This window comes from Rhodofomes roseus (assembly GCF_022264815.1).
Source record: "Rhodofomes roseus strain CIRM-BRFM 1785 chromosome Unknown C8Q71scaffold_5, whole genome shotgun sequence".
Classification (NCBI taxonomy): domain Eukaryota; kingdom Fungi; phylum Basidiomycota; class Agaricomycetes; order Polyporales; family Fomitopsidaceae; genus Rhodofomes; species Rhodofomes roseus.
The window spans coordinates 907,391-935,311 of NW_025952961.1; the positions used below are offsets into that span (position 1 = coordinate 907,391).

The following is a 27,921-nucleotide window of genomic DNA, read 5'->3' on the forward strand; positions in this document are numbered from 1 at the left end:
CAATATACTAGTAGGTACTTACAATCAATCCTTGCCCAGTCGAGCCACGACGACCGACAGGTAGATGACGTGAGTAAGCCTGCGCAGTCTCAACTGCTGTCTAGGCGAGCTAGGGCTTGAGATACTCCCTCACGGGAGAGCAAAATCTCGCGGTCGCGATCTGAGTATGATCAAGAGATTAAAAACGACAACAACCCAGAACGAGGAGGAGGACCACTGGCAGTGCCGGCTTACGCGCGGTCGGTCCACGCGGGTACATACCGCGTCGCGTCCAGCGCGTGACTTGACTCGAAGTTGGTGTGGCTTGCCCGTACTTGAATGAGACTTCCTTCTGAAATTGCCCCTCCTACTCCTACTCGTTCTTTGCCCTATCAGGCCCAAGGCTCACGCGGAAAGCTGAAGATGACCGGACATAAGCCTGATGTGACGCGCCGGCCAAAGGATACTTACAGAAACAACAATGGCTTCATGGACGAGGCTCGTGCCCGTGTTCAAGGCACTACTCGCCTTCCGAATCTCCATGCATCCACTGCAGACTTGGATGCATCGAAAGTAGCAGAACATCAGAGGGCTGTACGCGATGCGGTAGAGCGGCGTCGGTTTGCAGAGGATGTGCTCTTACTGAAGGGATCATACTTTCCTGGGTACATCTCGATTCCGTTCGTGTGCGCGGTAGTCCACACTTGACTGAGTCCTAGAAACCGATAGCGTTGCGACCGCTAAGGAGCTCAATGAGCAGGCCGAGACGGCCACATATGTAAAGGAGCGCATCAATGACCTCCGGAAACGCCACCTCGAAACCATGCAAAAGGTTTATGAATGGCAAGCCGACGACCATAATGCGGAGGCGAGGGACAGGTATCTTCCCAAGGACGATGCTGTGACAGATTCACAGACAGATGTGAGCATATGTGCATTTGCAGTTCACCATTGATGGACCGTGGTTGAGGGCTTGACATGCACAGGCGTTTTATCATTCCTTACACGGGCCCTATCCACACGAAAAATCCGTTTTCGATGATGCAGTCTCCTCCCTACGTTACGCCCACTTGGATAACCTCAGCGGTCTGCGGCGTCAGCATGCAGCGCTAGCAGCTAAGGAGGAAGAAGAGCGTCGCCGACGCGACGCCCAGTTTCCGGCGGACCTGGCGACCTTTCATGCCATTCAAAGCAAGGATACACAGGTGCGTCCAATCTCACTGCGTCCCATTAGAGTCTCTTGGACCATACTGACGTGATTGACTCCAGTTACGTATAGCGAAGTTTCTAACGTCCGATAATCAAGGCAAGGAGCGCATGCTCTCGGAATACCGATGGGCCTGGAGGCAGGTCAAGAATTTGACAGATGAGTTCAAGACGAATGTATGTGAACGCCTTTGCTTCGAAACCATGAACGCTGACAGTAAGCAAACAGGAGACATTCGAGGCCGAGATTAAGGCGTTATTGCGAGAGCTCGAAACGCACGACCCTCGTCGCCGACCGACAGGCTCTTGAGTCAACTCGAGCGTGGGTACATTATGGACTCGACATCTGTGTCCGCTGAGCGGCTCGCAAGGCCCACTGGACGGAATCCATGGTGGCAACAGTGCCAACAGTCGGGCGGAAGATACATGCTCCGCTGTTTCTTTGTTCTGTTCTACAACCCGAAATTGACACGTCAACCACGGTGTAGTTGCACGTCGAAGGCGTAGTCGCGGCCATACACAAGGGGCTAATGATGGAGGTCCGAGATTTAGATACAACACGTTGAGAATGATGTCTTCAATATACATTGTACATTTGTGCAGAGGCTATCCCTAAGCTTAGTGTCTGCATTGTCAAAACGCAAAGCCCAATGCTTCAGCTGCTATCAAGCGCCAACGAGTAGCTGAGGATCGAGACTTCGCAACGCCTCGACCGTCTCATCATGAAGACTCTGTGCTACGTCCTGGTCAGAGTTGCGCGAGTCAGTACAAGGGAGAAACACAGGAGTTGCTCTGGAACGTACGAAGGCAGGCTGAATCTCTTTCAGCTCGGTCACTCCCAGCCCGGCGTATATCAAGGGGTAGTCCTTGTCGCTCTGGATCTTCGTCCGCAGCTCTCCCTTCAACGCCTCGAGCTCCTCTTTCGCCGACTCCGTCTGCTTGGCCTTCAATTCCTCTATGCGCGCATCATAGGTGACGATGCTAGTCTTCAGGCAGCGTGCTTGGATCCCGTCCGGCCAGACACCGTCGGGGAAGATCACGTCGAAGATGGGGCTTCTGACAGTAGACTCCGCATCGGCCTTGATGAGCAATTGCTTCGCTTCATCGGGCAGCGTGCATTCGGGCGTGAACAGGAAGCGGGTCCCAACGATGGCTCCTGAGGCACCCGCCTTGAGGAGTTCAGCGATCTGTGAGCCCTTGGTGACGCCGCCTGCTGCGACGAGGAGCGGGTGGTCCGGGATGGTCTCCGCTACAGATTGAATAAAGTCCTTCGTAGCAGGAGAGCTCACGCCTGCTCGGCCGCCCGCCTCGTAGCCTACGTGAACATTCTATCAACTCAAGTCATATCCGAAGATTCGCGCATCAACAGACCTTGCACGACGAGAACGTCCGGCTTGAACTCCTTGGCCACGCGCGTCGCCTCTTCGACAGTGTTGACGGTTACGAACACGAGCGTCTTGTGTTCGTTCGCCGCATCATACTCTCGCACTTGCGCAACGTACTTGCCAAGGTTCCGTCCGTACGCGAACAGGACCGCTCCCACTTTCTTCTCAAGCACGGTCTTGACATATGTCGGCTCCGACATGTCGAGGACCCATCCGACGAGACCGACACCTACGAGGTGTTGCTTCGCTGGGGCAACCGCCGCACGGGTCTCATCTATGTCGGTCGCGACTCTCGCTGCGCTGGAGCGTCCTACGGAGACAAAGGTCGATGAGTCGCAGTAATTGGTAGGATAATTATAACGAACCTGTGCCAAGGAAGCCGAACCCTCCAGCGTTGATCACAGCTGCCACTAACGCCGGGGACGTAGCGTCCGTCATCGGCGCTGAGATGATCGGGCTAGTGACATCTATAGGTAAACGGGGACATGAGCTGTTGTCTCCTCACAGCGAGGGAAACATAGGGACGAACGTACTGAGTAGTTTTGTGAGCTCAGTCGAAATGGAGACGGGCATGGTGGGCGGTGATGAGGATACAAAGGCCCGCCCATGGCTGACAACGCGGTATATAAATCACTGACCATCCCGCGCCCAACAGCGCTGACATAGATCGTCTGAAACAGGCGCATCAGTAGTGCGGGCGTGTCGGTGTCCATGTCGATCACTCCGTCTGCTTCCCGATCGTTGCAGTGAGGTGAGCCCACTAAGTACCCTAGACAAAAGGCAGATGGAAAACTGATTGCGAACCACAGTAATCGGTCAGTCTATTGTAAGAGCAGAGGTGACCGAGGATGTAAGAGCGGTCATCGACCAGTCTATTCTTACGTCCAAGGCGACCGCGGACGGACTGCGCGAACGTGAGATGATCGGCAGATAAGTGCGCCGTGCGGTGAAGTGTGGATGAACTTCGCTTGGTCGTCATGACTGAGGTGAGACGTAAGCATACTCAGCGTCACTGGTTGAGGGGTGCGACTCGCTGAGAGGGACGGGCGCATCGACGAGGTTCGCAGAAAGAAGACATCCACAGGCAACGATCCCTGATGGAAGAGCTGTGGCATGTGTGCTGCACTGAACGATACGGCTAGAGCTGCGGAAGAGCCCACAGTGAATGGCGGTGTGTGGCGTAAGAGGGAGACACGAACCATATGCCCTCCATCCGGCGAGTCCATCGAGCAATCAGCGACCAAGGTCGATTGAGGTGTCTGCGAACTTTTGTCAATCCCGATCCCGACATCAATCGACATTTGTATGTCCCTGGAGTCACGGGCTCAAGGACTACCCACTACGGGCTCATCATGATCTCACAGAACAGGCTGGGGTTCTTGTACACTAGCTGAAACTGCTTGACATGAAGCCGGGTGCTGTGCCACCGTCCTGATAGATTGAGTCCTGGTCAATCGGGCTCCACATACGTGAACATGGCCATGGTGTGGGAGTCTCTTCGGCTGCCTCACACTCCAATGCATAGGAGTGATCCCGCCCTGGTGAACATGATAGGAACGTACTGGATCTCTGCATGTCGCGACCCCATGTCCGGAGGGGCAGCACGGCGCCACATCTCCGTACCGCACAGGCGTAACAGAGCAACAGTAGTAGCAGCTGATCCAGCCGACGTAAGGGACCTCGTCGAAGACCTGGTGATACACGTACTGTATACATATAGCCGTGATGACGGATGATGATGATGTGCCCATACTCAAAGGAGTCCTCATACTTGAAGAGTCCCCATAGCCAAGGCAGTATGACGGATGCATTGCGCATAATGAATTGACGGATATTGCGTCGCTTCTAGCGATTACGGAAGATATACAGGTACAACGTCAACGGAATGATAGAGGAATGCGGAACCGATGTTCAGAAGACACGGTACATACCGGCAGCACGATCCGACTACTCTCCCCGGTCCTCTATGAATTTGAACGTGTCGTGAGGATCTGGTGCGGCGCCAGTCCAAATGGAGGTCCTAGTTCAGGTAGCTTGAGCACTCATGACATCGCCCGCTTGCAGTTGGTGATATGCAGTAGGGCGCAGCGCCCTCACTGCGGAAACCTTCAATATCATTTTCGAACAGCGACCGATGCCAGAAGACTCTGAAGAGCACGGACCTCGCGGAGCCGGGGCTACTTGGCTATGATATGGAGGGGAGCCAACCCACGCTGTGAGGCTTGCACCGCAGGTGGGAGTCTGCGGCGACGCTGCCTACCAAGGTGTTCCGATTGCAGTCGGACGCGAGGTTCGTGCGAGTGGAGTCGCTCAGTTGCCTATGAAACGGCTGTGTCATGAGAAGGGAGTGTGGATTCTGGGATACCAAGCTACCGCCCGTCACCGATGGGTACAGCAGCAGCCACCGTTCTCACGTCGTCGCGGACCTAACTGGATACCGGGAAGACTCTAGACCGAGGCAGTCAGTTTCAAGTGGTGTATGTGCATCGAGTCCACAGATGCACTGCAGAGAACAGACGGGATTATGCAGCAGATGGAATTGAGGTGGAAGGCGCAGAGGTGGCAGCAAGGTGGCAGAGCGAGTTGGTATTCCGATTCGGGTGGACGAGTTGCTACATTACGTAAGCAAGCAGTGTGGTAGTCGCGTTGTGCACCGGGCACGCACACTCACTTGTCTGCACTGTGCAACTGTAGGCCCCTCTGATCACTCGACTCGCCATGCCCATCAAGCACCTGGACGGTATGTCACAGTCACGTCTATTGCGTGCAAATGTGCAGAGACGGCCGACAGAGCCCAAGTTGACGGCGCCCCATTTACCCAGGATATCTCGCAGAGAGGAAACACCTGCAGACCCATCCGCTGTCCGTCCTCTCCGAGTCCCGGCTCGGCATTGACGCGTCCTACTACCTGACGCTCCTGAATGACAACCCACCCACTCGCGAAGCTCTGTTGGCCGCCACGGGCGGCTTGCCCCTCGCCCTGACGCAGCGAATCGAGTCTGACCTCCGAGCGCTCGAAAAACTACACATCAAGCCTGTCTTCGTATTCTCGGGGCTCCAGCCCAACAAGCGTTGGAAGCAGCAACAGCAGCAGCAGTTCGAGCAGAACGAAGCGTGCAAGGACAGGCGAGAGGCGTGGCAAAAGTACGAGAATGGGCAGGAAGAGGCCGCTACGAAGCTCTTCGAAGGAAGGAGTGGAATACAGCACTGGGATCTCTGGAGAACGGTGCTGAGAATATTCAGGCATCGCAATGTGGAGTTTATGGTTGCACCGTATGTTGCATGGGCCCAGGTGCGTTCGCGACACAGAGGTTGCTCCGACGAGGCGGGTCTGATGCGCCTATGTAGTTGATCTACCTCCAACGCCATCCAAAGTCGTACATCCACGCCCTCTTTGGGCCGACCGATGCGCTGCTCTATCCTGGGGTTGATAGAGTCATCACGTCCATTGACCTCGTTTCCCCCACGCCCACCTTCTCCTTCGTCTCCAAGCGTAGCATACTCAACGATCTGGGCTTGACGGAAGACCAGTTCCTCGACGTAGGTATCCTCGTTGGCTTCGAACACTCACCTCCTTTCCCTCCTAGCATACACGAGCAAGGCCTCAAGGCCACCGTGGACATGGTCAAGTACTACAAGTCGGGACACGCAGCTGTGTCTGCATTCGCGAACGACCCGCAGATCAAGCCTCTTCAGTGGGGCGACCATTACGCGCGGACACGGTCTATGATCAAGTACTCTCTCGTCCTCTCCTCGGACGGCGCTGTCACGCCGCTCCCTCTCGCCGTCCCCAGCCCACCATCTCATGGTCATCAAAACCACCCGCATCACCCCACCGCCGCTGACATACCGTCCGACCTCCACGAAATCTTCACTCACCGTTTGCCGGACGAGATCTACTTCTACCTCTCGCGCGGGCTCATGGGTCCGCAGGCCCTCATATGGCTCACATCCGGGCAAATCACCGAGAACCCACCGCTGGACAACGGGGAGACGACCGAGTACCGACGGTTTGTGAAGGAGGTCATCACAGAGGGCCAGACGGGTCCGCGTGCGACTTCGCTGGCCCTCATTTCGAGCGTATGCCACTCGTTTTGGTCGTCGCGGAAGGTGCTTGGGCATTTCTGGTTCGAGTCGGCTCCCGGGAAGGCGATCATGCACAATTCGCAGCAGACAATCCAGCTAGCCGACAGGGTGTCAGGCTGGAACGTGCCCTACGCGATCGTGGAGGAAGAGCTTAGGCGACAGAATGTAAGTGCCGCTGCGATGTCGTGCGTGGGTATGCCGCACCTCCTGAATGTCGTTCCTGGCAGTCGTCTACCATTGATTTCGCGCTCTGCTTGGGCGCTACGGTCTCCGAGAAGTTGGCTTTCCGCACCAGGGTCAAGAGTGGCCAGACCGCGACTCTGGAGAAGAAGGATGAAATTGTCGCGAATGTTCTCTGGCGCTTCCTGGAGCTGAGGGGGTAGGCACCGTGCTCTCACGTCGCATTTCTGTGGCGCTAACGACGAACAATCGACTTTAGGTTCCTATTGAATACTCACATCCATTCTCCGTTGGCTCGCGCGATGCACACGGCGATTGGGAAAGCACGACTGAATGACAAGTTCCAGGACCCGCTCTACCTGTTCCTGGAATTGGTCAGAGCGGGTGTGATGCATGGCCACCTCTGGTCTTCACGTGCCTTCAGTGGCGGACCTAGTTTCGGTACCGGTGAGTCCCTCTTTCCCATAGATCATGATCACAGAAGCTGTGGTGTTGACAAGTGGATTGAAACGTGCCACCAGACGATGAGAAGTCATGCATGCTATTGGTTATGCGTGTGCTGAGCATAGTGCCGTTAACCTTCAAGGTGAGCTTGTCCAGCAAGGGTGTGCGGCACGGCTGCTGATCATCGTTGAATGCAACCTTATTTCGGCTGCGCCTTGGCCGATCTCGCTTGATAATCGCCTCACAGCCGCAACCATGGTCCGCGCCTCTGTCACGCGAACTACTCGTGTTCAACTCGTTTGTGCGGTCGCTCACACGGGCCCTGCGGACACTGTTGGAGGTGACTTCATTGAACATGCTCCTGCGTCACGATGCAAAGCGGGCCCGGGACGACTTCCTGGACGTCAACCTATCGCTGCCCTTCCAATCGGAAGTGAACACAGGGTTTGGAGTGCTCGCGAAGGTCTACCTGGACGCGTTGACGCATCTCAACAACGGACAGCGGGTGCGGGATCCGAACGCGGAGGGCGTGCGTGAGGCGAAGCAGGTGGCGCTAGAAATCTGCGAGGAGACGTTCCCCGGGGTCAAGTCGCCCAAGCTGGAGGTGGAGAGAGGGTTCCGGTTCTGGGACGTGGTACGTAGCGCGCTCTCTTGCTTGAATGGGGGACGTTGACGTTGACCAAATCTGCCTATGTCCGCTGTGCTGCAGGCGCTGACTGCCATGAGGCAGCTCCATTCCGAGAGCTCTGTGCTGCGTGAGCTGATCGACCAGTTTGAGGCAGCCGAGGCGTGGCTAGCGCCAATGAGGCCGTAAACTCCCACTGTAGGCGCACCGTGGGAGGAGGGGGGATGACGCGCGGGCGAAAGCGCTGGGGTGTTCTTGGTCGGACCCCACACACGATGGGAGTGTCAGCGGGAGGAGCGGAGAGAGGAGGCACTGCAGGACTTGGTGTTGATAGTGGTGTTGATTGCTGTGCGGTCTTGCTTTGCAAAAACGCGGTGTACTGGATGGTGTCGCTGTTGGGCGTGCGCGGGTGCACACTGAGGGAGCTGCCGCTGTGCAGAGCGGGCAGTGGGAACAGGCAAGACGAGGGCCCTCGGAAAACACGTGAAGGCACGCCCCATACGGAGGGCGTCGAGCCGAGGGACAGGCGCCGGAAAAGGGAATCTGAGATGGCGGAATCTTGATCGCGGGTCGTCAGCGCGCCTCCGGAAAACAGAGGCAGCTGGCGGATCTGGGCGTCGGACTGCACTCGCTTCTGGGCATCCCTTTTCGGGCGAAATGCTCCTGAGAGAAATCTCAGCCTTCTCCCCTCCCAAACATTAAATATGCCCCTCCGCACCCCCTCCCCGCCACTGCCCTCCCGCCCCCTCCCCCGCCGTCCCCTCCGTCCCCGCCATGCTCCAGACGCTGTCTGACGCCCTCCCCCTCGCCCGCGACGACCCCTTCTGCATCTCCAAGCACCCCGCGAGCGGCCCTCTCTACCTCCAGCAGCCCTCGCTCGAGATCATCCAGCTCACAGAGGTCCCTCCGCCCCCGCGACACCAGTACACCCTCCCCGCCAGCTCCTTTATCTCCTCCTCCTATGTGTCCTCCTCGTCCTCGAGCAGCGACGAGACGGAGGACGAGACCGCGTGCTCGTCCTACTGTTCCTCCGACCCGGAGGAAGAAACAACTCGGGTGTCCGTGCCGGACGAGACGTACAAGACGCGTCTGCACCGTGTCCTCGTATGGAGAGAGAAGCTGGTGAAGGCGCTGGGTGCACCGTCCACAGGTACGCCACTTGCATATTCTCGCCGTCCGTCGGTGTTCATCCGCCACGCAGCGCCGCCACCCGCTCCTTCCGCACAACTCAAGCGGAAAGCCGATGACGAGGAGCCGGAGTCGGACGACGACACTGTAAGTGTCACCGCATGCGCCAAAGCACCGAGAGCGCCCTTCTCACCTTACGTCGCGCAGGCATCCCATTCGTCGAAGCGGTCGCGCTCGAGTGCCTACCGGTCACATGCGCCGTGGCCGCATAGCACTGCGAGTGCCCACTCCTGCCCCGCATGCGACGCGTCCTTTACCACGCGGCAGAGCCTCCAGCTACACGCGTCGGAACCTTCTCCCAACGACGCGTGTCGAGCCGCGGTAGAGTACGACTTCGAGGGATGACCCTCGCCGCGCCGCCACGCTCCCCGTCCCATCTTCGTGTGCCCGTATACCCGCATCACGGCACGGATCCTCGCATCGCTTCCTGCATTGAAGCCGTTCTCGGTGTCCTCATTGACTATGTGTAGATTCACATAATCGTCTACTGTACACGTCATTAACCTGTCTATTGATAGTCACCCTCTGTATCTTTACCCTGCCCTGCTATAATCAGCTGAGAGCTTGTTACCGCATTACCACACCTGTACAGTCTGTGTAATAGTACCGAAGCGTATACGTCTTCTATTGAGGTTATTGTCGAACGCCAACTGGCCGGCGTGCGCTCCTGTCTGGCAAATTACCTGCTCGGCTCCCCTTCTGAACCGATATCGATCAAGGTGCGTGTCTCGACAGCTTCGCAGCGCCACGAAGTGGGAAGAATTCGTGTGCAGACACCCGCTCGCTACGCCGCCCACAAGGCTAGCGACGGGGATCATTTTTCGAAGGCAAAGGCAGTCAGCAAGGCCCGCCCGCATGCCCACCTGAGCAGCCTGTGAAGCTTCCCCCGAAAGGAGAATAAGGCGGTTGTGGCGCATCGACGCGGCGCGGCTGCCAGCTCAGCTGCGTTCTGAGAACTTCTGGCGGCTGCTGTCGCGCTAGACGCGCCCCCGCGACCGCTTGCACACCGTCTCCTTTCCACGCCGGTGTCGCCTACACCGGGAGCCGTACAACGGGTGCACCGTCGGTCGCAGGCCAGCGTGTGCAACTATCGCAAGTTCTGCACCATGCGAGCTGAGACCTCGGAGGGTTACCACGTCCCGCCGTGCTGCGCGCCCAGGGGTATTTTGCATCCGTCCTATATTGCAGGCACCCATGTCCATGACCAGAGACACCGTTTCACGCAGGCTGCCCACCTGGCCATCGATCCGACCGCCGGCGCCGTGGATATCACAAAATTTCGCCCGCAAACGCGGGCTTTCCCATGGCTAGCACGACGCTGGCGGGCTAGCGCAAATGGGTGTTATTGGCGTGTCTGCCGCTGGCGCACTGGCATGCCCGCGGGCGAGTGCTCTAGCTCTCTCATGTGCGGGCAGTCCGTCTGGTATCGGGGCCTGCCCGGGGTGCGCCTGGCCAGCCAGTTTCTCAGACGGCACTCGCAGGACGCTGCAGTGGGCCCGCCGAGCCCGCTGGATCGAGTGATCAGAGGGGCGATCCTTGTCGCCGTTCTCACCGTTCATGATCGTCTCCGTTGCTGGATCCGGCGTGTGCTTCCGAGTCCCCAGAGCTTCCATCGCTGCTGGCCGTCATCTGTTCCTCGATATTCAATTGCGCTTGAACTTTGCTTGCCCTGACGCTGCGCAGTGCGGCGCGTCATGATCGTCACTCTGCACAACGCTCAGGATATGGAGATAATGGAGTGGGACGTGCGAGAGTACGACTGGGGTATGGCGTACGTATCCTTTCGAACAACGAGCTTCTCGCTGTGCACGCGGCCGCTGCACTCTTTGCCTCTGCGCTTGGCCTGAGCGTCACAGAATGAGAACATACGGATCAAGACCGAGTGTGTTGTGTTTCGACTCCAGCCAGATTGCAGTGGCCGGGACAGCGAGAGCCAAGGAGGATTATATTCGATCATTCCGAATAATCGCGTCCGAGCCTCCGGGCGGGTGCAGGCCGGGTTGATTCTAGCTCCGGACTTGCCTTCTAAGGCGAAATTCAACAACCAGGTCCGCCGCATCTCTTCATTGCTGATGATCTTGTGATCGCGTCAGGCGGAGGGCCTCTCCGACTCTCCCACCGCCCTGGCGAAAGCGTTCTTGCTTTTGTTCCTCAACAGAGCTCGCTGACGGCGCGTAGGGTGTAGTCTGTAGACGACGGGAAAATCGATTCCAGCGACGTAACGGGCGTACGTCTGCGTACGTTCCAGGGCCCTCTGCCAGGGCGCGTTCGGAATCGGTCCGAGCCCCTTTCTCAGGCCTGTTCATCTCGCCCTCCTACGACAAGTGTAGAGCGGTGCTCCGCAGGTGGTCGACGCATCGATACTTTGCGTGTACAAGTGCGCCAGATATAGGCGCGTATCTCTACATCCGTTCACAGACGGTGGCCCTACTAACACCGATAGCGGCCAATATTACAGTCCTTCACGCGCGAAGGGCACTTAATGAACGTTGTGTACGTCGAGCACGACGTCAATGTTCGGCGGTCGTGGAGGGCGTCTCGCACGGGAGACCGGTGTGCTGGCGAGCCGCCTGACGCGCTATTGCGTCGTGCCACTCGCCCCCACGTCCCACTCATTTCCGTCGTGGGGCGTGGATGAAGTTCTTTCATTTTGACTGACGGCAGTCCGAGGAGACTCGAGTGTCCGAAGCGGGGAAGGTGCTGCCAGTGCTATAATTGACGACGTCTTCGCGTGCGCGCCCTCTGTGCTTTGCCGCCTTCTCTCGTACTGGTGGGCGGTGCAGTGCGGGAACGGGAGACACGGTGTCGGTCTGTCCATCCGACACGGGGGATGGTATCAGATGCTGGTGAGTACCATCCATCCCCGCGCAGGTATGCAGAGTTTGTTCTGTGTGGCGGAAGCTGCCTTCGCAGACGTCGGATGTGACCTCCGTGGTTCCGCATTGCCATTTCGTTATTCGGGGTTCTTTCACGCTGTCCAACCGCTGTCAGTGCTATTGGAGAGGGCATCTCAAGAGCCTCATTCATGCAGGTTGTATCTAGAGATGTAGATGAAGAGACGGTTGCTCTCCCTCGGCCGCCGGCACGGAAGGTGCCACATGAACTGAATCAACGTACCCAACTCCTGGCCCTCCGCAGGCTGGACAAGGCACATCGTGAAGCTTGGAATCAAATTCGTCCGCTTCTGGGATCGTTGCCAGCGCCTCAACTCCGTATTCTCACCAACGGTCGTACATGCATTGCGCGGAAATTGCTGTACGTATTTCTGTCCCATCGTAGCAAGGCAAGGCCACTCTGTTACAAGGATCAATGGAACACGGATGAGTTCGTATCAAGCTTTCATTCTTTCAGGCCGGTGAGCTAACTGTGTACCGTGAGTCGTACACACTCAGGGTGCACTGTCACTTACCTCACGCTGATCTTCACCCCGAATTTCTGCGTTTGCGCCTTCACTGCCGGGAACGAGCTCAATGCATGACACGATCGAAGGCCCTTGGAGCCAAAAAGGCTTTGCACCGCGGAAGAAGGACCAGCGTCCAAGCGGTGTGGGAGCCATCGACGACAGGGTTCCCCCGCCGGTACGAAAAATTGGTCGCGCCGCCACCTTTTGCGGCGACGGAGGGCTACGGAAGGCATAGGAGCCTCGCGGGACGTGTTGAACTAAGATTCCGTGGGACGGTACCGCGCCGCAAAGTTAGTTCGTGGGCGCCATCGCGATATTCTTGTCTGGGAAGCATCCATGGAGACACTGCGCACGATGAAGCGTCGGAGCCGTCCGCTTATGGTGCGTGGGCGTAGAGCGCTACCGTGCGATCGCGACTGACAGTGCGAACAGCGTCCGCCTGGCGGGCAGCCTGTCAGAGAGACGTACATTCCGTCGGTAACGTACGCTTAGAAACACGAAGCCCTGAACGCGAGGAGTCGGGACCGCTTTACTCACGACACTATGCGATAATCAGGTAGACCGGTCTGGAGAGCGCATCGAGAGCGGCCATTACTTGTTTCGATACCCTCCCCTGCTTCAATATTCACACAAAATATTCATCTTTCTGATCAGCTGGTCAGATATCTGCCTACCAGGGCGGCGACGACATACCCACGACGATCAAGGACTGAATGCCACCTGGCGACGTTCGCGTTCACCTGTCGCCAGGAGACCCCACCAGCAACCATACATACCCTGAGAGTATCAGACCCTCGGCTGGGCCTTCCGCGCGCGGTGGCCTCGCGACTCCCAAACTAGGTTACAGAATCACAGGTACGAACACCAAGGCTGTCGGTGCCGCGGGGACACCGGACTCAGATCTCTACACGAGCTGGGAGCACGCTAACCACCCGTTGGCGTACTGCTCGTGCTAGGCTCATGCTGGGCTGTGAGAACGCGCCGTGCGTCGTGGCTAGCAAGCGCCCGCCACACGCTTCGACCAAGTCCGAGCGGAGAGGACTCCGAACGCGAACTGACGGTGGTACTGTAAGACGAGCGTCTTGCGTCGGAGAGAATTCGCATGTTGGCGGCAGTGCTTGCGCGCTCGCGGCTGGGCATGGGAGCGGCTGGGAGCGGGTGGACATAGCTGTGCATCCAGCGCCGTTGGCTGGGAATGCCAACTTGAAGGGCCGGAGCTCGGGCAGCCTGTCAGCCACTGAGTCAGTGGGAAGTGGAGGGCGTCAGAGCAAACGTACTGTCTTTGGGCGTTTGCTTGAGATGTTGCGGGATGGCGCAGGTGTGCGGGGGTCCGCGGGCGGTGCTACTAACTCAGATGTGTCTAGGTCAGACGAGGTGGATGGGAACTGCGAGAGGCGGGGATTATTTAGCGCACAAAGGAGAAGAGGAGAGAAACTCAGATGCTATTGCTTCGCAAACGCCAGCTGACTGAGCGACGACATCATCGTCTACGACATAGCTGAGGGTTTTCGCAAGCTTGCTTGTTGTTGAGCCAGAGACCCGTGTGCTTTCCCGTCGGCATGAGCATGCGCCAACAGGCTTTCGCGGGTTGCATAGTATTCGGACGGAACCTGGAAGCGCGTTGAATGTATGTTATGGGCGACAAAGCTGTAGAAGCTTGCTCTCAAGGCTCGAATGGTTTGAGCGACTAACCTTCTACGCAATGTTTCCTCCCGCGCGGTCATGGCTTTTTGCCTGAGGTCCCATACTAGCGCACAATTGAACAGCATTGTGTCCGGAGTGATGTCACAACATTGCAGTCTTGCGTTCCGATGTCGTTCAGTTACCCCGGGCTCTGGCGCACTGTGCATTGTAGCATGAGTTCCCGAATCAGCTAACCAGGGATGCAGACAAAGATCGCCGTGGCATACTCACACTGGCGTTGGTTCAGGAGTTCCAAGTATCGTTGTCCGTTGCATTGTTTGCGCCTAGATCTCATGTTGCTCGGAGCGCCGTAAGATGAGGGATGTGCTCACATGAGCTTCTGCTCAACCCGAAGAGTATCATTGAGGAGGCTCCCAAGCTTGCAACTATGAATCTAGAGTGAAGCTATACCGCAAAATCATGGTGAACGATGTGCGGGGCAAGGGGGACCAGTATTTGAACGTACCTGGCCTTTATTCGATCGGACATAGAAAGTTCGCCGTTAGTAAGTAGAACTAGTAGCATTACCGTCGTTTATTCTCGCCAAATTGACAGTCTTGCATCGCTGTAGCTTCTGGATACTGCTTTTGACTCCACATACGTACCGCAATGGATGGATAAGTCTGGATTCGAGTAGTCTGGACACGCAAGTACGTCCGACTTGGTAGTGTATGCGTTTGGGCGGCTATGGTCGACTTGGGGTACCGCACCAGTAGTGAGCAGTACTCGAGCAGTCATGGTTTCAGGTCGCGGTCGCGTGCCGCGACGCGCTGTCTGCTCTCTATATAGTCCTGCGCGTCGACCTGTTTGAAGAGCTGTTCACTTCGCAGGACCTACGACCTACCTATGCCGACACGCTGGCCTACTCACTAGCGAGTTACCACGCCTCACCTCCGCCCGCATGCACCGAAGCGTGAATGGCTAGAAGACGACGGAGATTTTGTAGGAAAGCATGGGTTGCAGGTGTTCTGTGGAGGCGAATGTCGTGGTGTTCTCGATGCAAAACACGACGATGTTGTCTGGCTGGACTCGGATAATGGCGTATCACGCGTGGCCGCGGTACGGGAGTATTCGGCCGCGACTTAGTCCAGAACTACTAACGGCGTGTTAAGCGCAGCTCTTCGCTCCCCCACTTCTTGCTCTCACACCCACCATGGCCCATTCGTGCTGCGATCCTCCACAGCACGAGAATGCTCCTGCTGATGATTCAAAAACTTCTAGGGGCTACGGACATGCTGCAGAGGCCATTGAACAAACTCCAAGTTCTCAGGGGAACTCTACGTGTTGCGAAGACGACAAGTGCAAATGCGACGGTCAGTCTCTTTGCTACGCTCTCGATACATCCTGATATCCATCGCTCGACACCAGACGGCTGTTTTGAGAAGCTCGCGCGGGCTATATGCGCGGACGACACGGCGCATATCCACGATCACAAAGGGAGAGATATCGATGTGGCCAGTCTCAGCGCCTGCAGCACTTGCGTTGGCAGCGAGTTTTCCACCGAGCTTAACGCCGCTCCTACGGCGCCCCCAGCGAGGCCGTGCACCCACATTGGTTTGAGGAGGCGCAAGTCTCCCCGTGTTGAAGGCGATAGCGTCGATGCCACCCCTTTCCCCTCGGAAGCGTGTGGGGAGCACAGAACCTTTGCTCGCAAGCGCTATCAGCAGACCCTCGCCGCATTCGGTTGCGTCTGCAAAGCGCTGCTATCGTACGGCCTGCAGTCCTGCTGCACCAACGTGAACGCTGCCAAGGGGCGTGCGCCATCTCGCAGCATCCGTCCCCATTCTAGCCGGAAGTCGCTCATTCCCTCCACGAAGAGTCGCGTCTCCGTTGACTCCTGTTGCAAGGGTGGCGGCTGTTGCGACGGAGGGAGTGATGCCACCAGCCACTGCCAACACCATGTGTCCCTCGTGAAGTCGGTGCGTCGTTCCGTCGACTCTTGCCGCACCGGAGCCGAGAGTTCGTGCGGTGGCTGTCAGGACTCTTGCTGTGGAGGCGACAAGGGCGTTGGCTGCCAGGATTCAGAAGGCGACGCCGGCTGTCAGGACTCCTGCTGTGGAGGCGGCAATGACGCTGGCTCGCAGGCTTCCATCAAGGACAGGTGCTGCGACGGACCAGACGAGAAGTGCGGGGCATTCGCACTCGACGTCGAGCTGGGTACGCTCGAGAAGGGAACGGGTACCACCAATGAACATGCTGTGCTCGCCGTGCGAGGCATGACTTGCTCGGGATGCGAAAGCAAGCTCGCCCGTGTGCTCAGGGCGCTCCCTACAGTGCGCAATGTCAAGACTAGTCTGGTGCTCTGTCGCGCCGAGTTCAGCTTCGATGACGGCGCCACCACCCTGCAGGCCCTGATTCAGACTATCGAACAGCGCACTGGCTTCTCGGTCGAGGCCATCAACGCAGGCAAGTCGCATGAGCTGCGATTGCTGGTTGACCGAGCGAAATGCGAGGACCTCCTGGCCATGCCTCTCCCGAAGGGAGTGGAGAACACAGCTCGTCTAGACAAAGATACGGTCGTCGTCTCCTACGATCCTCGCCTCATTGGCGCGAGACAAGTCATCCTGGCTTACGCCGCCTTTGCGCCCTCGCTCGCACAGGAACCCCGCGACCCCGCGATGACAGCTGGCCTTAAACACATCCGCACGCTCACACTCCGCACGATCGCCTCCGCGGCTCTGACCATCCCGGTGCTCGTGATGGCCTGGGCGCCGCTGCCCTCCTACCCTCGCGCCTACAACATCGCCTCCCTCGTACTCGCGACGCTCGTCCAGACGCTCATCACGGGCCCGATCTACCTCAGCGCGTTCAAAAGTCTATTCTTCGCGCGCGTAGTCGAGACGGACCTCCTTGTCGTCCTGAGCACGTCCGCGGCGTACGTGTATTCAGTCGTCGCGTGCGCGTTCGCGCTCGCCGGCCGCCCGCTGGCGTCCGGCGGCTTTTTCGAGACGAGCACCCTCCTCGTGACGCTCATCGTCCTCGGCCAGCTCGTGAGCGCGTATGCGCGCCAGCGTGCGATGGAGACGATCTCGATTCGGACGATGCAGCGGGGAATGGCGAGACTCGTGCGCCCGGACGGCACGGAGGAGGACGTGGATGCACGGCTGCTCCAGTACGACGACGTGTTCAAGGTCGAGCCTGACTCGATGGTGATCACGGACGGCGTGGTGTTCGCGGGCCAGAGCGAGATCGACGAGTCCATGATGACCGGAGAGTCGAAGCCCGTCGTGAAAGTCGTTGGGAGCGCAGTGATTGCTGGTACCGTCAATGGCCCGAGCACCCTGCTCGTCACCGTCTCGCGGCTTCCTGGCGGAAACACCATCAGTGAGATCGCGGAAATGGTCGACGACGCGAGGTTCTCCCGCGCAAAGGTGCAGGCTATCGTCGACCGCGTCGTCGGGTGGTTCGTCCCCGTCATCGTGGCCGCAGCTGTCATTACGTTCGTCATTTGGCTTGCAGTCGGCCGCGCAGTTCAGGAGCGGACAGGTGGGGACGCTGCGGCTACAGCACTGACGTACGCAATTGCCGTGCTAGCTGTCTCGTGCCCTTGTGCTGTCGGTCTGGCAGTACCTATGGTCATCCTCATCGCAGGTGGAGTCGCTGCGAAGCGGGGGCTAGTGTTCAAGGCGGCTACCACCATCGAGACTGCCCGCAAAATCACTCACGTCGTCTTCGACAAGACTGGGACACTGACGCAAGGCAAGCTCAGCGTGGTCGCAAGCGATGTCTGGCCCACGGAGGAGTTTGACGTTCATGCAGCAATTCTCGAGTTGGTCAAGGACAACCGGCACCCTGTCGCCCGCGCCGTCTCTGAGCATATGAAGGCTCGCATAGACACGTCGCTGACTGCCAAGCTGGACCAGGTTGAGCTGATCACTGGGAAGGGCGTACAGGGTCGTATCTCAGGAGGCTCCCTTTTGGGCGGTAACCCATCTTGGCTGATTGTCGAGGATCACCCTGCGGTCAAGCCGATGCTCCTCCAAGGTCTCACTGCTTTCTGCGTCACTTTCAACGGGCGACTCGTCGCTGCCTTTGGTCTGGAAGACACGCTCCGCCCTGAATCGCTCGCTGTCTTGGACTCCCTTCGCAGGCGCAACATCCGCATTTCTATCCTCAGCGGCGATCATCGCGCCGCTGTGGAGAAGGTCGCCACCGCCCTGGCCATCCCCAGGGAGAACTTCGCAGCCGGATGCATGCCCGCGCACAAGCAAGCATACATTGCTTCGCTGACAGCCAAGGGCGAGCGTGTGCTCTTCTGCGGAGACGGTACGAACGACGCCGTTGCCCTAGCGCGCGCCGACATCGGTGTGCACCTGCACACTGGCGAGGGTGCCGGCTTCGCTGCGTCGTCCGCCGCGGACGTTGTGCTGCTCAATCCTTCCCTCAGTGGCATCCTGACGCTCCTGCAGCTGTCAGACGCGGTCGCGCGGAGGATCATGCTCAACTTCGGGTGGTCGGCGGTGTACAACTTGGTCGCGATCTTGTTCGCTGCTGGCGCCTTCGTCAACGCGAGGCTTCCCCCGGCTTATGCTGGTCTAGGAGAGATCGTGAGCGTGTTGCCGGTCGTGTTGGTGGCACTGCAGCTTAGGTGGTTCAACCCCAAGGCTGCGATGTGATTGACTTGCGTGATCGCCAGGTTACAGTGCTTGTATTCGTCAATTTCCCCTCCTCCCCTCCTCAACTTCGTATGTGATTGATTTCCTGTTATGTCGCTTTAGATGAGTGGTTCACGATGCTAAATGACCCGCTGGGCACAGTGTATCCGGTCCTAGACGATGAATGTATTATTTCCAGTTTGATTACATGACAATCCGTGACTGATGGACATATGACGGAGGTCGGACGTTGCCGACCGTACCTGTCGAGTGTCGACGGATTGTCAAGACGTCGAGAGTTTGACTCCGCTCCTGTACACATCCACAGTCGACTACCCGACCTTCTCCATACACGTAAGTTGTCAGGACTCCTCCAATATCGCGTAGGTCCATCGACGCGCCATTCGCGGTCGCAGAGGTAGAGTCCTGGGCGCGATACGACCCGGACATCGTCGACGGTAGATCCTGGGCGAAGCCAAATGAAGGTCGAGCTGTAAGGCATAGAAGGCTCTAGTGCATCTTGAGGCCGAAGGATGGTTTGCTTGGTCGACGGCGAGCTGTATCCGCAGCACTTTCGGCGGCGAGGCGCGCCATCCTAGTTAGTGTAGGTGATGCTGCATGAGGGCGTCCTGAGACGGGTGTTCTATTCGTCGCGTCCCCCCGTGCGGCGGATTTGGGTTTGGGCAGGTTTCGAGACTGAAACGCTTCCTCCACGGGCATCTCACAGGCCTCCGCGATGCTACGGCGCATCTCCTCGATCCCCAACCTTTTTTCGGCCCTTACACACGTCAGGATGGGCGGAGGGGTCCTGGGCAGGACTACCTGAATGGCTTCGTGTATCCGCTGGGAGACCTGGTCTCGGTTCTCTGGCTCGATGAGATCCATTTTGGTCAGGACAGGTTGAACGCTGAAACGGGGATGCGTGATGTTCGCGATATGCTGTAACATGGATTGGTCGGGCTCGCGGAGACCCTTGGCAGCGTCTACCATGAGGAAGACTCTTCGCAGCCTGCCGACACGTTTCAGACATAAGGGAGTCACAAAGTGAGTGGACCATCACGTACTGAGGGCGTATTTGCATGCAGAGTTTGACTAAGGAACCATGGTCTTCGTCGTAACCAGCGGAGTCGGCTATGATGAGCTTCGCGGGAAAGCTTCCGAGGGGCTTTCCTTTACCGACACCCATGAGCATGATTACCTCGCCGTTGCTCTGAAGAACGTGAGGGAGGAGCAACAGCGTTGACACACGGGGGCACGTACGCGTAATGAGCATGTAATGAGGCTTTTGTGATTTACCACAGCTCTCAGAAGGGCGGACTTGCCCGCCTCGACATGACCTTCATCCCGAGGTCGCATGAGCCCACATCCATCCTACAGCGATATTGTCTTACCGGTGAAAAGGACCTGCCGTGTCAGGGTGAGCACCCTTGACGCAGCTAACACGCGCGACATACCTCTTTCTGTCTATACGTGCGAATGGCTTTGCTCTGATCCTTCGGCCTCATGTTGTGGATGCTCGTGGCAAGGCCCTTGCGGCTCTGCTGCATGAGTACTGTGTAGAACTCTCCGCCAGCCATTATGGGCAAGCTTTCGCAGCTCTTCTGGGGTAGTGCCGAGCCTACGAGGAAAGGAGGGTATGACAAGTACGGATTGGATGCCGAAGTCCACTGGAGAGACTGATAAGTAGTGATACAAATCCTCAGAACCTCGAGCCCGAGCTTGCGGGTCCTGGGAGAAATAACCGGCACGTGATTGCGACTTCCCGCTTCAGCACCTGGGCGCTAGTGTCCAAGACTGTGCCATACACTGTACTGTACCTTCGACGCATTCGAGTTGCACTCAGCTATCGCCATACAATGACTCGATGACCTGTTACCGCTGCTTGATCTCACCTCTACTTTGAGTTTTTTGCATAGCTTACAGCATATCTCAGCGGCCATGTCGACCGAACCATCCTGGCCTTCTCTCTACAACTGGGCCATCGAGGTATTCCCCATCGAGGGTAAGCTACCCGTACAACCAGAAGGTGTCTACCTCTATGATCGTAATGGTACGTTTCCAGCAACATTGTTCTCTCCATGCAAAAACCTGACCATCCATCAGAGATCTTCCGCTTTACGCTCTACTGGACACTCGTATTCTACACACCCGCCTACATTCTGTGTGCCTCGTACGCCTTCCTAAATCTGACGTTCCCGCCAACGAGAATCCCGCGACGCACTCCGCGCACCCGCTCTCGACCGTCCTTTGGCATGCCTTTCCCCTCCTCGTACTTTCCCCCTGCGCCCACCGTCACTGGCATTGAGATCCCACTGATGGAGGCGGCACCCAAGCGTGTCCCAGGGAACACCCAGACACAGGCCATCCTTGCTCATCGATATCGCGCCCTGTTCAAGCCGAATGAAAGGCGCTCTCGGTTGGCGTTCGCCTTGCTCGTCTTTCTTGCCTTCGCCACCTTCTCTGTTGCCGGCGCGGTAGTCGGTTCTGCAATCATTGGGTACATCCTAGCCGCTGTGTTCCAGGCTGGGCACTACAACATGTCTACGTAAGTCTGCGCGACATCATCGTAGCCGGCTTCATGTTGACATGTCGTCTCAGATGGATGCCCTTCTTGGCGGGTCTGTTGCAGACTTTGGTGGGTTTATTAGGGTAAGTCGGTCTTCATATGCCGTCGCATCATCGGGCTCACCGCATCGCACCACTATGTATCATACAGGCTGTGGCCGTCGGTCATCGACTTCATATGAGCATTGCGCCCTGTACACCGTACCATGCGCATTTGTGCCGCGAATCGAAGGACAAGCCTGCGCACATGTAATGTAAGGCTTCTCTCAAGCTGTCCAGAGCAGGCAATACGGACTGACTAAACATGCATTATTTGCAATATATTTATATTACTAGCTCTTCAGGGACGACCGTCTCAGGGACGACCGTCGAAGTTACTCTACATCAAACAGTAGTATTTCCGCCACCGAATCGCCCACGTTCTCCACAAGCAGCGCCTTCCCTGGCTCATTCATGATATACGCCCCATCTCCTTCACGCAGTTCCAAAGCAGCATCGTCGCCGGACACCTTGACGCGCGCACCACTGGCCTGCTTCGGGTTGTATCCCGATGTCTGGACGACGTGAATGTATGCCTTGCGTGCCGGGCCGGAGCTAGCAGCCGGGAAGGTATGCGGGAGGGACTTGGACGGCGAGAGGAGCGTCGCGTAGAGGGAGAGGGGGGCGTGAACAGGTGCCGGACCTGCTGCTTCACGCGCTTGGGATACGTCTGGTGCATCTGCAGGAGCGACGATAAGTGCCCACTTGTCACGCTTCTCGTCGTCGCTGAAGTGTCTGCGGTGGGGAGTCAGCCTGTATTGCGAGGTGTTTGCTGATAGTCTATCTTACCGTGTATAGTATGCTGGTGCGAGCCCCCGTTTCGAGGGGAGGCCCCATATCTGGAGGAAATGCACTTGCTGGGGCCCGTAGCACTTCTCGCTGTGCCGGATCCCGGTACCCGCGGACGTCATCTGCAGGTCACCGCGCTTGAGGATTTCGCGGTTTCCCATCGAATCTTGACTGCCATCGTCGTCAGCACGTTAAAGGGGCCTGAACATTTATAAACTCACTGCTCGAGCTGCCCCGAGACAATATAGGAGAAGATCTCGAATTCGCGGTGCGCATGCGTGCCGAATCCGGTCTGTGTCTCGACGCGATCCTCGTTCAGCACGCGTAGGCAGCCATATTGGTCGTGCTGTGCGTCGCTGTACCTGGGGAAGCATTTTACGTCAACGATCGTCGTGCCCGTCAGTGGTCAAGGTACTCACATTGCGAAGGAGAAGGTGTGGAAGGTCTTGAGCCAGCCGTGGTCGGCGTTGCCACGCTCATGGCTCGGACGGGGGACGATCTTCGTGACCATGTTGCGTTGAATTTCAGAGGGGCTGGTTGAGTACGATGCGGAGAAGTTAAGGGGAGCTAGCCGGTTGCGATTGTGAGCCCGAAAGGCGTTGGACTTTGCGAGGCGAAGTAAAGCAGACAGCTTGAACGAATGGGTCAATGTCGTCTCCCCCGACTCCTGGTCTTTTATACGGTTCCCCTGGAGGATGAGAAGGCCAACGCCGTTTGAGGATAGCTGGCTTGGTCATGACGGGCTGAACAGTCAGAACGCGGGCGCACAACGCAAGACGTCTTAGGAGACCTTCCTAGAAAGGAAATCCCGCCCGCACGCGTCGCCCGGTGTTGCCGTCGGTGGCGCTTCACATTCCCAACGCATTCCTGTCTGGGGTCTGCGACCACCACCCTTTCTACTGCAGACGCTATGACAACCCATGCTTATGTCGGATGAATTGATGATGTACACAACCACGTCCTGTCGCTCGTCAGCAGCCCGGAAAAGTTGAGGCGCTTGTCTTGGGCACTTCTCATAGTGTCCCCGCATCCCAGTCGTCTCCCGTTGAAGCCCCTTAGAATGTTATCCCTTCTATGCGCCGTTCGCCGCCTCGTACGAGAGCCACGAGCGGTCTCGAGGTTATTGCCAACTCTCGCTTGGTCGAAGAGGAGACCTTAGACTGGGAGTGGTACAGTCCTGACGAATTCATCCAGTGCGAATAGGTGAAGTCTTCAAGTCACAATACCAGGTTGTCGGAAAGTTAGGATATGGCGCATAGGCTACGGTATGGCTGTGCCGGGACCTCGTGTAAGTGTTCGACCAGCAATACTTATTCCTCGCTCACCGCTGGCAACCTCGTCAGGGAGCACCGGCGTGCAGCTCTCAAGATTGGCGCTTTCCATGCGCTTTCAGGCGAACTGTCGGTCTCGAAATATCTGAAAACAATCAGAAGAGGCCATGTAGGCTCCTCTCTCGTTCGCCAGACGCTAGATGAGTTCGAAGTCACTCGCCAGGCCCGGAAGTATGAAGCTATCGTCTACTCGCCATTGGCGATTACCTTACGTGGATTTCGAAAGATATTCCGTGATCAAGCTCTTCCAATTGAGCTTCTGAGGTTGGTTGTCAGACACGTCTTCGTCGCGCTCGACTTCCTGCATACTGAGGCTCGCGCGATACACACCGGTGGGCTGTTATCCCGCTTGATTTCTGGCATGTATTCACACCAGGTGCAATTCGTGATTGATGTAGACATTCTGACATACAGGAGAAGAACATCCTGCTCGGCTTGGACGACAACACAGCCGAGGCTGATTTGGACAAGTTTGCGCAGCAAGAGTTCGAGTCCTCTAGTCCACGGAAGATAAACGGTGACCGCGTCATCTACACGTCCCATGCCACTCGTCCCTCGCATGTACAATTATGGACGACCAGTACTCTGCGACCTCGGCGACGCGCGCTTTGGAGAGTACGATCCGGCGGCCGATATCCAGCCCTATCAGTGTCGCGCCCCTGAAATGATCCTCGACATGCCTTGGGATCACAAAGCGGACAGCTTGAACGTCGGAGTCTTGGTGAGCTATGCTCTTCGCAGGATCCGAGAGCGCTCGCTCACTGCCAGTGTGCCCCAAATCTGGGATTTGTTCGAGAACGACAATCTGTTCGAGCCAACGGGTGGGTCTCAGAATAAACAGAACAATATATACCCCCTCGCCCATATGATCGCGCTGCTTGGCCCCCACCGAATGACTCCCTCGAGCGGACTCAGGCGGATCGTACGTGGGAATGGTTTGACAAGGACGGTTTCATTCGCATCGAGAATCCGTACGTAGCTCAACAGTCACGCAGGCAACTGGAAGGGCGATGCGGACATCCCGGACGCGAGTCTTGGGCATGCCGAGGAGGATTGGGCAGGGGAGGATAAGGTGCTGTTCCTCCGCTTTGTTAGGAAGATGCTGAAGTGGAAGCTCGAGGAGAGGGCAAGTGCGAAAGAACTGCTGGATGATCCGTGGCTTAATGCAGAACAACGTACGTAGCAGCTTGTGTTGCGGGTACAATTGGATTGGCGAGAGTGAACAAAATGGTCAAGCAGCGACGTGAAACGAGGGCCGGAGGGTCCCAGTGAAGCGGAATGCATAAGCCTGAGTACTATCGATGCGATGCGAGCCCACTCATACGTGACCCAAGTTGAACTATGTCGGATTACAGATCATCTGCTCACCGGCGCGGTGTTGGGAAGAGATCCACGATTGAATTCACGAAGTCCGTCAAGGTTGTTCTCCCATTTGTATACGATAATCAACGACTGTTAACTCAGAATTTCATTATTAGGTGGCTCACGACACGAGGATTGGGATTCCGGATGCATCGCTGCAAGCAGGCCCGTCTCAGCGTCCTTCCATCTGGTCAGCTTGGCCCTCTGGACCTTCATTGATAACGCATCTTGGTCTCCTGAGGCAAACGTGCTGAAGACCTTGCGCGACATGCATTGCGCGCGAGGCTAGGATGCATTGCATACAACCTTATCTTGCCATCGTCAATGGAGCATCGACAGCTTGCATGTACAGCGAAGATCATAGAAGCAGCGGCGCTTGCGGCGCAATTCAACACCGTCGCAGTCACTGTTGCTTGTCCTACCGGATGCGGCGCTTTACTGAAGAATGCGCAAGAAGATCAGCTTTCGACGCTTTTGTCTTTCTCGCGAGGCTCAAATATATAAGAGCCCCAGAGCGTAGGGCTCAACCTCATCAGCTACAGCCAGTAAACCTGCCTAGTGCTAATCTCAGCTAGCCATGGATTTCCGCGGAAACGCTCAGTACAGTCCTCTCTACCCTCAACCTACTATGCCAGCTCCGTCAATGTACGGAACGAAGACAGAAGTGTTCCTGCAGACCGAGCGCAGCGGCTCTCCCTTTGCGCGGATGCCTGCGTCGCCGCCTACCTTCACAGAGGTTACGATTACCCAACCTACCATCGTTCGCACGACCACCATCAAGGTGCCGAGGACCTTGGCGCAGTGGACCGCCGAGGCCCGAGCAAACACAGCTGACTTCCAACAGAAAGGGTCCCTGACTCCGTTTGCTTGGGTATGTCTCGTTCCAATCCTACCTCGACGGCCGTGGATTGATCACCTCGTCTTAGGTCTACGTCGAAGGGCACAACATTCCCTCGAGCGCCGTCGTCGCCGGAGATGAGCGTGGCAAGCCGCTCTACGTGGCACGGACCTTCTTTGAAGGAACCCTGCGTAGGTACTCTCGGTGTCAAAGAGAGAATGTCTCATTCAGCGCTGCCGCTTCCATGCAGAGATCGGAAAGGCTGGCCATCATTTGAGGCTTGGCGCATCCATACCCCTCAAGGGTCGCGAAGTCGATGTGAGCAGTCTGGTCAATCGTGTCTGAAGCTGTGGGTACTAATGTGCTTTTCTGCTCAGGTTGCGGCCTACGAGATCCTCGTCGCGGCGCAAACGCCTAGCCGCTGGATCTATCAAGCGTCGGAGTCGGTGTCCGTCCTCGAGAAGCAGATGGGAGACCTCGGCATCGGGAGCACCAACGTGCTCCTGCAACGCCACCTCAAGTATACATCTTACTGTATCATGCTGTCCACTTGCTCACTTTCGATCAAGGGAGATCAAAGTCGTCGTGATCGTCGACGACTCCATGTCGGCAAGTCCTTGTACAACGACAGATGGTAATACACTGACACGACGCATCGTTCAGATGGAGGGTGAATCCTGGCTCAACGCGGGCGAAGCACTTGCAGATGTTGCGGAAATGGCAAGGATGTACGAGGCGGACGGCATTGATATCTACTTCCTGAACAACAATCGCTCCCTCCTTGACGTACGGGTGAGTGAAGGATTAAACGACATCCATTCAAGGGTGCTGACAGTTGTTTAGAGCAAGACGGACGTCCGTGGTCTTTTCCAGGACGTTCTTCCGGAAGGTCGGTATCTACCTTAGACTGTACGCTCTAGGCATTGACGGACGCCCAACAGGTCAGACGCCGACCGGCCAGAAGCTCTCCGAAGTCCTCAACAGGCACATCCCAAAGCTTAAGGAACAAGGCTCGAAGCCGACTAGCATCATCGTCATCACTGACGGTGTCCCGAGTGCGCATGGTACCCACACCGCACTTGATTGAGATATTGAGGCCCTCTGCTTTGCCAACAGCTGACGACCCCGAGGTGGTCATCGTCGATGCCGCTCGCCGCCTTGAAGCAAACGGGATTCCTGCGCGTCAGCTCGGCATCCAGTTTGTGCAGATCGGTGACGACCCCGATGCGACGGAGGCTCTGAAGGAACTCGATGACGGCCTCGAGTCCAAGTACGGCATTCGCGTACGTGACACGCCTGATAACTCTGAAGCCTTCTCACAGCTGCTGATCATGTATGCTTTTGCCAGGACATCGTTGACACGACGCTCTACGATCCCCATGCGCCCATCTTCCGCACGGAGACCCTCGTCAAGATCTTGCACGGCGCAATCCAGAAGTCTCTCGACAATAGTGCTGTTCCCGGGAGTGCGTCCCTGCGGTACTAAAGGCTAGAGGGTGGGGTTTGCACTGCTGTTCTCTGCCTGAATTGGCAGACAATTTGTACAAGTCGTTGATCGTGAATCAAACGCAGAGGGTGTTTGACCATCGATTGAGACAGGATGTGATCACTGTTGCCGTCGCTATAGTCGGCAATTATTCACTACTAGTTTCTGGCAAGTGCACACCCTCTGGAGTCATAAAGCTGACATGACGACACGAGTGGTGTGTACGACCTCCGACTAAAAATTAATTGCGTGCGCGCAGGTCGAGAACTGATCAGCTGCTCGCCTTCCAGAGATCACTAGACTCCCCAATGCGGTGGCAAGAACATCCGCAACGTGTCTTGAGACGGCTGCAGTTGGTCGTGGGATAGTCATAATGGTGAGTCTATTCCTGTCTAGCGAAGACTCGATAAGATAAACTCAAGTCGCAGGGCCTACTCAATAACAACATGCCATAGCTCGCGCTTAGCACGTCAAGTACGACGCTCTTCGAGCCCTTTAATGCGTAGTCCTTGCTCTTTTCGCTCAGATGGTGAGCGACAAGGTGCCTCTACTTCCACGCTATGCAGTGCCGGTGTAGGTCAATTGACCTCTGCGTCGAACACTTGGTACATGGACCCCGGGTACGCGAGATGTCTCAGGCGCCTCGCCGGCCACTATCTTGGGGATGGCCAGCCTCAGATATAAGGGCTTGTCTGCGATTTTGAAGTTCTGGCCAGGACAGCCTTCCCTACACTTCT

At 57.0% G+C, this 27,921-nt stretch overlaps 10 protein-coding genes across 10 annotated transcripts; 7 read left to right on the top strand and 3 right to left on the bottom strand.

Moving 5' to 3' along the window:
• Nucleotides 1-402: 402 nt before the first annotated feature.
• On the top strand, nt 403-1,495 carry C8Q71DRAFT_702884 (uncharacterized protein; the record flags this gene model as incomplete). The annotated part of the gene is made up of 5 exons (XM_047920276.1): nt 403-644; nt 709-901; nt 966-1,184; nt 1,249-1,362; nt 1,415-1,495. The coding sequence occupies 5 exons, from the start codon at nt 403-405 to the stop codon at nt 1,493-1,495; spliced, it is 849 nt and encodes a 282-aa protein (XP_047781648.1).
• A 276-nt stretch (nt 1,496-1,771) lies between these two features.
• C8Q71DRAFT_473077 (2-nitropropane dioxygenase) lies at nt 1,772-3,295 on the bottom strand. Its single transcript, XM_047918765.1, has 5 exons — nt 3,104-3,295; nt 2,936-3,037; nt 2,557-2,880; nt 1,989-2,500; nt 1,772-1,928 (listed from the first exon to the last, which is right to left on the bottom strand). Exons 1-5 carry the CDS (start codon nt 3,141-3,143, stop codon nt 1,851-1,853), a joined length of 1,056 nt encoding a protein of 351 aa, XP_047781649.1. The 5' UTR covers nt 3,144-3,295; the 3' UTR covers nt 1,772-1,850.
• Nucleotides 3,296-8,632: 5,337 nt separating this feature from the next.
• Nucleotides 8,633-9,541, top strand: C8Q71DRAFT_745368 (uncharacterized protein). The gene is made up of 3 exons (XM_047922995.1): nt 8,633-9,055; nt 9,107-9,180; nt 9,241-9,541. The coding sequence occupies exons 1-3, from the start codon at nt 8,680-8,682 to the stop codon at nt 9,436-9,438; spliced, it is 648 nt and encodes a 215-aa protein (XP_047781650.1). The 5' UTR covers nt 8,633-8,679; the 3' UTR covers nt 9,439-9,541.
• A 2,297-nt stretch (nt 9,542-11,838) lies between these two features.
• On the top strand, nt 11,839-13,152 carry C8Q71DRAFT_473266 (uncharacterized protein). The gene is made up of 4 exons (XM_047918767.1): nt 11,839-11,939; nt 12,125-12,417; nt 12,486-12,877; nt 12,929-13,152. The coding sequence occupies exons 1-4, from the start codon at nt 11,934-11,936 to the stop codon at nt 13,054-13,056; spliced, it is 819 nt and encodes a 272-aa protein (XP_047781651.1). The 5' UTR covers nt 11,839-11,933; the 3' UTR covers nt 13,057-13,152.
• A 2,108-nt stretch (nt 13,153-15,260) lies between these two features.
• On the top strand, nt 15,261-18,971 carry C8Q71DRAFT_745392 (heavy metal translocatin). Its single transcript, XM_047922996.1, has 2 exons — nt 15,261-15,492; nt 15,548-18,971. The coding sequence occupies exons 1-2, from the start codon at nt 15,333-15,335 to the stop codon at nt 18,793-18,795; spliced, it is 3,408 nt and encodes a 1,135-aa protein (XP_047781652.1). The 5' UTR covers nt 15,261-15,332; the 3' UTR covers nt 18,796-18,971.
• C8Q71DRAFT_745393 (uncharacterized protein) lies at nt 18,972-20,466 on the bottom strand. The gene is made up of 4 exons (XM_047922997.1): nt 20,166-20,466; nt 20,035-20,111; nt 19,839-19,984; nt 18,972-19,783 (listed from the first exon to the last, which is right to left on the bottom strand). The coding sequence occupies exons 1-4, from the start codon at nt 20,224-20,226 to the stop codon at nt 19,285-19,287; spliced, it is 783 nt and encodes a 260-aa protein (XP_047781653.1). The 5' UTR covers nt 20,227-20,466; the 3' UTR covers nt 18,972-19,284.
• Nucleotides 20,467-20,574: 108 nt separating this feature from the next.
• C8Q71DRAFT_473368 (uncharacterized protein) lies at nt 20,575-21,656 on the top strand. Its single transcript, XM_047918768.1, has 4 exons — nt 20,575-20,824; nt 20,878-21,319; nt 21,373-21,423; nt 21,491-21,656. Exons 1-4 carry the CDS (start codon nt 20,713-20,715, stop codon nt 21,519-21,521), a joined length of 636 nt encoding a protein of 211 aa, XP_047781654.1. The 5' UTR covers nt 20,575-20,712; the 3' UTR covers nt 21,522-21,656.
• A 57-nt stretch (nt 21,657-21,713) lies between these two features.
• Nucleotides 21,714-22,678, bottom strand: C8Q71DRAFT_703453 (pirin domain-containing protein; the record flags this gene model as incomplete). The annotated part of the gene is made up of 4 exons (XM_047920321.1): nt 21,714-22,113; nt 22,168-22,338; nt 22,389-22,529; nt 22,587-22,678. The coding sequence occupies 4 exons, from the start codon at nt 22,676-22,678 to the stop codon at nt 21,714-21,716; spliced, it is 804 nt and encodes a 267-aa protein (XP_047781655.1).
• A 512-nt stretch (nt 22,679-23,190) lies between these two features.
• Nucleotides 23,191-24,681, top strand: C8Q71DRAFT_821035 (putative CDK4/6; the record flags this gene model as incomplete). Its single annotated transcript, XM_047926194.1, has 6 exons — nt 23,191-23,360; nt 23,511-23,837; nt 23,897-24,048; nt 24,080-24,219; nt 24,250-24,420; nt 24,478-24,681. The coding sequence occupies exons 1-6, from the start codon at nt 23,242-23,244 to the stop codon at nt 24,679-24,681; spliced, it is 1,113 nt and encodes a 370-aa protein (XP_047781656.1). The 5' UTR covers nt 23,191-23,241.
• A 720-nt stretch (nt 24,682-25,401) lies between these two features.
• On the top strand, nt 25,402-27,288 carry C8Q71DRAFT_745408 (uncharacterized protein). The gene is made up of 10 exons (XM_047922998.1): nt 25,402-25,731; nt 25,787-25,889; nt 25,949-26,016; nt 26,076-26,218; nt 26,268-26,307; nt 26,362-26,490; nt 26,542-26,587; nt 26,640-26,753; nt 26,815-26,981; nt 27,047-27,288. Exons 1-10 carry the CDS (start codon nt 25,438-25,440, stop codon nt 27,182-27,184), a joined length of 1,242 nt encoding a protein of 413 aa, XP_047781657.1. The 5' UTR covers nt 25,402-25,437; the 3' UTR covers nt 27,185-27,288.
• The last annotated feature ends 633 nt before the right edge of the window (nt 27,289-27,921 follow it).

What these genes read in the sequence shown, in the direction of transcription:
- C8Q71DRAFT_473368 (XM_047918768.1), top strand. Translation starts at nt 20,713, where the DNA reads ATGTCGACCGAACCATCCTGGCCTTCTCTCTACAACTGGGCCATCGAG. An exon ending in CTACCTCTATGATCGTAATG is followed by an intron (nt 20,825 to 20,877) that starts GTACGTTTCCAG and finishes ACCATCCATCAG; the next exon opens with AGATCTTCCGCTTTACGCTC. An exon ending in GGGCACTACAACATGTCTAC is followed by an intron (nt 21,320 to 21,372) that starts GTAAGTCTGCGC and finishes ATGTCGTCTCAG; the next exon opens with ATGGATGCCCTTCTTGGCGG.
- C8Q71DRAFT_745408 (XM_047922998.1), top strand. Translation starts at nt 25,438, where the DNA reads ATGGATTTCCGCGGAAACGCTCAGTACAGTCCTCTCTACCCTCAACCT. An exon ending in CTCCTGCAACGCCACCTCAA is followed by an intron (nt 26,219 to 26,267) that starts GTATACATCTTA and finishes CTTTCGATCAAG; the next exon opens with GGAGATCAAAGTCGTCGTGA. An exon ending in TCGTCGACGACTCCATGTCG is followed by an intron (nt 26,308 to 26,361) that starts GCAAGTCCTTGT and finishes CGCATCGTTCAG; the next exon opens with ATGGAGGGTGAATCCTGGCT.
- C8Q71DRAFT_745393 (XM_047922997.1), bottom strand. Translation starts at nt 20,226, where the DNA reads ATGTCGCGCGTGTTAGCTGCGTCAAGGGTGCTCACCCTGACACGGCAG. An exon ending in ACGGCAGGTCCTTTTCACCG is followed by an intron (nt 20,112 to 20,165) that starts GTAAGACAATAT and finishes CTCGGGATGAAG; the next exon opens with GTCATGTCGAGGCGGGCAAG. An exon ending in TCATTACATGCTCATTACGC is followed by an intron (nt 19,985 to 20,034) that starts GTACGTGCCCCC and finishes CACGTTCTTCAG; the next exon opens with AGCAACGGCGAGGTAATCAT.
- C8Q71DRAFT_473266 (XM_047918767.1), top strand. An exon ending in GATCAATGGAACACGGATGA is followed by an intron (nt 12,418 to 12,485) that starts GTTCGTATCAAG and finishes GTACACACTCAG; the next exon opens with GGTGCACTGTCACTTACCTC. An exon ending in GTCGGAGCCGTCCGCTTATG is followed by an intron (nt 12,878 to 12,928) that starts GTGCGTGGGCGT and finishes CAGTGCGAACAG; the next exon opens with CGTCCGCCTGGCGGGCAGCC.
- C8Q71DRAFT_473077 (XM_047918765.1), bottom strand. Translation starts at nt 3,143, where the DNA reads ATGCCCGTCTCCATTTCGACTGAGCTCACAAAACTACTCA. An exon ending in TGAGCTCACAAAACTACTCA is followed by an intron (nt 3,038 to 3,103) that starts GTACGTTCGTCC and finishes GTTTACCTATAG; the next exon opens with ATGTCACTAGCCCGATCATC. An exon ending in AAGAGATTCAGCCTGCCTTC is followed by an intron (nt 1,929 to 1,988) that starts GTACGTTCCAGA and finishes AACTCTGACCAG; the next exon opens with GACGTAGCACAGAGTCTTCA.
- C8Q71DRAFT_745368 (XM_047922995.1), top strand. Translation starts at nt 8,680, where the DNA reads ATGCTCCAGACGCTGTCTGACGCCCTCCCCCTCGCCCGCGACGACCCC. An exon ending in GCTGGGTGCACCGTCCACAG is followed by an intron (nt 9,056 to 9,106) that starts GTACGCCACTTG and finishes TCCGCCACGCAG; the next exon opens with CGCCGCCACCCGCTCCTTCC. An exon ending in CGGAGTCGGACGACGACACT is followed by an intron (nt 9,181 to 9,240) that starts GTAAGTGTCACC and finishes TACGTCGCGCAG; the next exon opens with GCATCCCATTCGTCGAAGCG.
- C8Q71DRAFT_745392 (XM_047922996.1), top strand. Translation starts at nt 15,333, where the DNA reads ATGGCCCATTCGTGCTGCGATCCTCCACAGCACGAGAATGCTCCTGCT. An exon ending in CGACAAGTGCAAATGCGACG is followed by an intron (nt 15,493 to 15,547) that starts GTCAGTCTCTTT and finishes GCTCGACACCAG; the next exon opens with ACGGCTGTTTTGAGAAGCTC.